A 6786-nucleotide genomic window follows, 5' to 3' on the forward strand; every position below is an offset into this window, starting at 1 on the left:
GAGATGGTTTGGACATGTGCAGAGGAGGGATAGTGGTTATATTGGTAGAAGGATGTTGGAGATGGAGCTGCCAGGCAAGAGGTCAAGAGGAAGGCCAAAGAGGAGATATATGGATGTGCTAAAAGAGGACATGAAGTTAACTGGAGTGAGAGTAGAGGATGCAGAGGATAGAGTTAGGTGGAAACAGATGATTCGCTGTGGCGACCCCTAACGGGAACAGCCGAAAGAAGAAGAAGAATCTTCAAAAATATTTAATATATAAGGAATAAAACCATGATGGGCCTTTTTTCAAGATATGATATGAAAGAAGTCTGAATATGTGAAGTTCAAGGAAACAGTGACCAGGTTGAACCAGGGGGTCGCAGTGTTGTATTCCTTATCCCAGGTCAGGCACGGCCACCGGAAGCTGCACCGTAGGAAAAGAGGGAGAATAACATGTCAAGCAGCCAGAACGAGACACACACATCGATACAGGATGCTTGATGGTTCTATTTAAAAATAAAAATGTTCTTGTCTTTTTTTCCCCATTTTCTATATACTGAATGGATGAAACTGCTCAGGGTTGTTTGGTGTCTGTAAATATGAATTTCAGATAAAAGTTAGATTTTTGTTTAAATAGAGCTGCAGCAAATATGCGCTTTCTAATGATGACTGACTTTACACTGCATGGAAATACAGTTAAACCAAATTAATATTATACAGTTAAACAAACATTAAGATTAAATGATATTTTTTGTTTGTTTGTTCTGTACGGTTGATAAAATGTTCAGCAAAATATGGAAGCAATTATACCTTACATTTATTTTGAAAGTCCAAACAGGAACTCAGGTGTGTTGTTTCGGGATTTTTTTATTACGCTGGTGCAAAAATCACACAGGCGTGTGGGAGGAAGCCAACTTGGAAACACCGTGGAGCCAAACTCCTCTTGTTGAAGCCAGACCTTCCCGGCGGTCGGTGGTTCTGGACGCGGGAGCACTACGGCTACACAGACCGGATATTTATGAACCCGTGTGGTCTAAATTCACACCATAGTTTCGTCTCTGTAAGTCACCTGGAAGTTTAAATTTCGCCTCAAACTTTCGGCGGGGCTGCTCAGTCTGAACTCGTTAAGTCGTTTGTGTGGCTGGCCTATCAGCCGAAGTGTCCGTTCCCACGTTTCTGTCTTCTTGTTAGTTTCTAAATCAGCCAGGTGAGCCACCCGCCTCGCTTCCCTTGGAGGAACCTGCACAGTTAACGGGGTTCATTTACCTGTACGCACACGGTGACGTACTAATATCTTTGACGCTCCTCTTTCGCGCTTCGGCTTTCCCGTAGCCGCCTGAAAAGAGTACCGGGGAGCCGCCGAGCACCGGGTCGGTCATGGATATACCAAGAGGGAGCGAGGGCAGAAGAGACCCCGCGGTAACGATGTTCGCCCTGGGTATTATCTCCATCCAAGGTCGGTGACAAGCTACTGTAACAGTTATATGCTTTTCTCTTCTGTTTGAACACGCTAAACACCAGACTTTTACTTTCCCGCATAACACTTAAAGTAAGTTGACATTTAAAGAATTTAAAACAGCTGCATATTGTTTTAGGCTCAGTGGGGGAAGGGGGCTCCCCTCCCCACCCCCATGAACCCTGGTTTTGGGGGAAAACCAACAGCTACAACATTGAATGTAAATCCAGGCGTGTATCCACGGGATTTAATGGAATTTTACTGGAACTGTGAAGAATACAAATGGTCTTGAGTGAAAGATTTTGAGACGAGAAAATACAAAGTTTTAGGTATATAGCCTTTTCTTTAAACAAAACAACATGTCTGTTTGTGTATTGCCCTAATCTAATTACACATTATTTAACATTTCTCATCTGGAGCAGGGCAGGATGATAACAAGGTTCTATCTATCACTGAAGGCTGCCCTGCCATGTCATTATGTATTCCCAGGAGAATAAAGTAATACATTGGATAAGCCATTTCTGATATTCACACTTCTGTTTGCATGTTTGCACTGCGTGTCCCAGCCTCAGCTTGGCATGCTTATATGGGTGCCGTTCATATGTACAAGCAGTGCTGTGCTTCTGCCTGACTGTAATCCAAAAAAGAAGAGAGAGGAAAAATAAAAAATCAACAGGATGTGACAGCTTCTCCCTTTGTCAAAACCTTGTAGAGTTCATAACCTCGGGTGCACAGTGAGATGGAAAAGGTGAGAGGGTCATTCCTAGTTTTGTGCAGGGAATGCTGTTATCTCACCAAGGATCAGACTCATTGATTCACCGCTCATCATGTCAAAACTCAGTCACTTTTATCTGCTCTCCGCATGTGGAATGAAATGTAGACAAGCACTGATTGTGTTTTCCTGTGCCTTCAACACAGCCATGACAGTGAAAGTGGATGAAAAATTCCTTTTAGTTGAAGTGTGTCTGCTGCCCCCCTCCAGTCTCCTCCTGGTGCCCACTTTGGGATGAATGTGTCCTCTGTGTGCAGGCAGCAGGGGAGACAGAGGCTGCTATGGGTCTGTGTTTATAAGATGCATGAATAGAGCCAAGCCAGGTACCTTCATGACAGCCTGGCGTTTTAACCCGCTCTCTGAATGTGTGAAGGCACGTTTTCTTCCAGCTGCTTTATTCCCACATGAAGCTGTCCACACCAGACACACCATGTTTCTGAAGGGGTGTCTGATCTGCACGGTCTGGACACTGTGGTCAAATATTTACTTAGAGCTTTATTTATTTTTTGTTTGCAATAATAGCTCTGTTTTTCCCTTTTTGCTCTTTACTTTTCCGTGTCATGATCTGGTTTCTATTTGTAGCTGAGCGGCGAGGTGGTCTGAAGCAGCCCATAGAGCAGATAAAAGCTACTTATGGAGTTAATGTCCATAATGTAAATGCAGCGCCTCTCCCATCCGCCCACATATCACTTCCATCCTTCCTTTTATAGTGTGTGGTGTGTCTTCCTTCCCTTTTCACCTCTCTTTTGTCAAGGCAGTTTCATTCTTGAAGTATTTTTGTGAAACAGTGACTTGGCTTATTTCAGAGGAGCTGACATGTTTAAGCAACATCCTCATACTCTCATCCCTTCTCACCCCCTTCTCTTTGATCTCTCTCCCTGACGGTGCAGCTGGAAAACATCTGCATTTCATCTGCATTAAAAATGTGGATGCCTGTGCACAAAAAAAGTGTGCAGTTGAATATCTTGATGGTATTCTTCAGTAAATCCAGATAGTCTTTCTCATAGAATTCCATTCTAATTGTGGCGGTAGATCTGGGGGGCCGAACATTCAGCGTCAGAGTTTATGAACTAGCATTAACTTTATCCACTTGTAGAGCAGTCCTTATACATCCACATACAGCATGCTAACCTCAGCAACAGCTGTATTCTTATCATAGCTTAGCTAGCCTTACCAGCTTGCTAATAATATGCTAGAAGCATTGGGTTAAAAAAACAAACATGTGGAAGAGGAGATGTTCACAGATGGTTCATCGTCAAGGTTGTCGTGTTTGTATGTGAGAGAGAAAAAGAGCAGAAATAGTGCACTACATTAAAAAAAGATCCTATTTTAAATCAGTGGCAGTTGATGTTGATAGTGTGGCGGCCACAAATAAATCAATGGATGGGAAGCACTGTCCAGATTTTGATTTTATGGATCTTCTCTCTGGCTTCTAAAATGACAATATCCTGTAACTGAACTGCACTGGGTGTTATTCTGTCAATAAATGGTGTTTTTCCAAGAAGTTTCTAGGATGCAGTAAATCAGGATTATGCAGAAGTTCACCTGAATTAAGGAATCAAATGGTGGCTTCACTGTCTTAGTAGAAGCAAGCTGATCAGCAGTGTCTGCTCCATATGAGCTCGGGGTCTGGAGAGCATCTCTGAGCCTGGTTGTTTGAACGATCAGATTCAAGGGAGATGAGAGGGTGAAGACTGACTAAACACAGGAATGTAGGCCATCGTGCAGAGTTGGAGATCGGGAACGCACAGCGGTTTGCAGTCATCAAAATGAAATTGTATTGTTGGTATTTGTTGCAGTAGATCTGAGTGGATTACACTACAGAGCACAGCATGAGATTGGTGTCTTTAATGCACAGCTGTTGATGCAGTAAACCACTGTAACCGTGTTCATCCATCATCATTTCAAGGAACATTGACTTTTCCCCTTTTCCCCCCTTTAAAACCTGTTGCCTTGTTTGTTCTGCCACAGTTTGCTTTCTCACTGATCTTCCACAGCTGCCTGACATTATATGATCATTTATACAGCAGCCCTGTAACATGCTATATCCTTAATCCCACTTTGTTAAGCCTTTTAATCTTTGATGTTTGTTAAGGCAGTGCATAGAGCAAAAAAAAAAACAACAAAAACAAACAAAAAAAAAAAACATCCTGATGAAAATTTATTAAATAATCAGGCTGATTTGTGCATGTCAGAGAGTTTGACTGGTAGCACAAGCTGTGAGACTGGGGGAGGATTTCTCAGGCATTGCTATGGCTCTTGTTTCTAGTCATTTATCAGACAGTGTTTATTCAGGTTAGGGTGAAGCCTTGTGAACTTGAAAGTCTTTTTTTTATTTAAATACACAGCTGGTATGTGCAGTTTGCACTCACCCCAGTGTAGAGGGTTTTTGTCCCAGGAGAGGATCTTCTTGCACTCTCTATGACTGCCCAGCATCTCAGATTTGTGGTCCTTGTCACTTTTTTTAATTGATGTGCCCTCATCTTCTCCAGTTCTTTGTCCTCCAGCTCATGACCCTGAAATTGATCTAGGTCTGTCATCATTAATATTTGGAGGAGTAAAGGAGCAAAGAGCCTTGTGGAGACGGCTGCAGTGAAGACACATACTGCATGTGGCTAAATGCTGTCACAAATGTGTGTGCTTGTCTCATTTGGTGTGATGTTTAGCTGAGCAAAGATTTGCCAAGTACGTTACCTTGATGCTTATGAGCACATCTCTTCTCTCCTGTCAGTAAAGATAAGGAAAGAAGACAGAAAGAAAGGGTGACATGAAACTGCAGCGTGGAATAAAGGCTGCATAAAGTGGAAGTTAAGACAAACCTTTCTTGCTCTATTTGTCCTCACTGTATATATTTTTCTTTTGACCAGCATATATTGGAGCACTACAAGGGAAAATGCTTCATTCATTTAGTTTAACTTCATTTTTAGTTTCTTGCCAGTGTTTCTAACATGTGTTGATTGGAATGATGTTGAAATTACACATCACTAGTTGCCAAGAACAGCACTCTGATCAGCCTGTGGGAGACAATAAAGAAAGATGAATGTGACAGCTAATGCATTCCTTGCTCTGACGTTAACTGTTGGGATATGTAGCACACCTGCTGATTTGTGCAGGAACACAGAATCTTCCTGGTGTTTTTCTCTCGCATTGGAAAATAACCACAGCTCATAGTGACCGCTGTTTTGTGTTCCACGTCGGCTCAGTGTGATCACTAAAGACTAATAAACAAAGGACTGCGAGAACCAAGCTACGCACCTTCACCGAAGATTACTGCACCCAGTGACCCATTTACTATAGCCACTGTGTATGTGTGTGTGATAGTATGCATGTGTTTTGGCTCATGTGGTTTCGCTGGCTCTGCTGTCAGACCCTGTGGTCATGATTGGAGTCATGGTTCGTAGACCTCCGTCTCTTATTCCTTCTTTCCTGCCATAGTGTGTTGCCGTCATGGCTGCCAGTCTCCTCTGGAAGCATCTCTGTTGTTTATTGAGACTCGGTGCCTGCCCACACAGCTCTGTCTCCTGTCCGGGCTGGAAGACTGGTGAGCCAGCACCACAACCCACCTCTGTCTACTGACTTTGTTGTGTTTCGCTCTTCAGAGTTTTTTTTGGTTTTGTCTTCACGTGTTTCCAGTGACTTGTTGCCATGGAATAGAGCAGATTTGTAGTTGACAAAGTCCTGAGATGCACTCGACTATTGCAATACACAGATGATCCTCACCTGAATATTAGGTTTTTTTTTAATTAATGTTTTAAGACGGCTAATAATTCACACAGCATGTAGTTGTGTGCAGAGCTGCAGCTGTTTTGGTAATTAAATAGTGCAGCTTCTCATATGAGAGGAATGGATGGTTTCCTTTGTCCTACGTCACTGAATATCTTTGTTTGGACTAATTAGACAAATCGAGACATCTGAAGACGTGTCCTTGGGCCGTGGAGACAGGATACTTTATAACATTTTGTACGCTAAATGGAAAATTGGTTACTCGAGGAAACAGGCGGAAGCAATAACATCAAGATTTGGCTTTATTTATTTTGGAGTAATACATTGAAGTAACATATTTTCAAGGTTTAAGTAGAAATCTTTGTGGGTCTGGAAAGCCTACTCAAACCCAACATGAAATCCACAAAAAAAAGTGAGAGCCAATCTGAGAGGAACCCGAAGAGAGTCAAATCTGCTCTGAAAACACCTGAAGATTCCTAGACCTGTCGGCACAAACAGCAACAGTTGTTGTGATTCTTCAGTAATGTGACATTATTGTTTTTCTTATCAGATGCAGCTGCTGACATTTGCTGACTGTCTGTAACCTTAACACTGTAGCTGAATTTCTTATCTGCTGTTAGTGAGAACCTGTGGTTTCATGTTCACCTTTAAAAGGATGAATACAGATGTTTTTACTGGTTTGACACTGGAGGTATCACCCACCCTGACAGTTGTAAATCCTCATGACGGCTTTCTCCCTGCAGGGCAGGTGTGAGGCCCTGGTGAGGGAAAGCTCGCCTTCAGAGTGAAGCCAAATCCTTGTTTTTTTCACACATTGGTGCCAAAGCATGTGCAGCACTGCCGCTGCATTTAA

General features: G+C 42.6%; 1 protein-coding gene across 1 annotated transcript in view; it reads left to right on the forward strand.

The window, feature by feature from the left end:
- Positions 1 to 856: 856 nt before the first annotated feature.
- ptk7b (protein tyrosine kinase 7b) overlaps positions 857 to 6786 on the forward strand; it is a 69863-nt gene continuing 63933 nt past the window's right edge. Inside the window, exons 1-3 of the mRNA XM_020597587.1 lie at positions 857 to 1042; positions 1174 to 1230; positions 1315 to 1438. Of these exons, the coding sequence (XP_020453243.1) occupies positions 1001 to 1042; positions 1174 to 1230; positions 1315 to 1438 (223 nt within the window). The 5' untranslated portion in view covers positions 857 to 1000. The remainder of the gene's footprint in view (positions 1043 to 1173; positions 1231 to 1314; positions 1439 to 6786) is intronic.

Source organism: Monopterus albus, unplaced genomic scaffold, assembly GCF_001952655.1.
Source record: "Monopterus albus unplaced genomic scaffold, M_albus_1.0 scaffold3.1, whole genome shotgun sequence".
In the NCBI taxonomy this organism is placed as follows: Eukaryota; Metazoa; Chordata; class Actinopteri; order Synbranchiformes; family Synbranchidae; genus Monopterus; species Monopterus albus.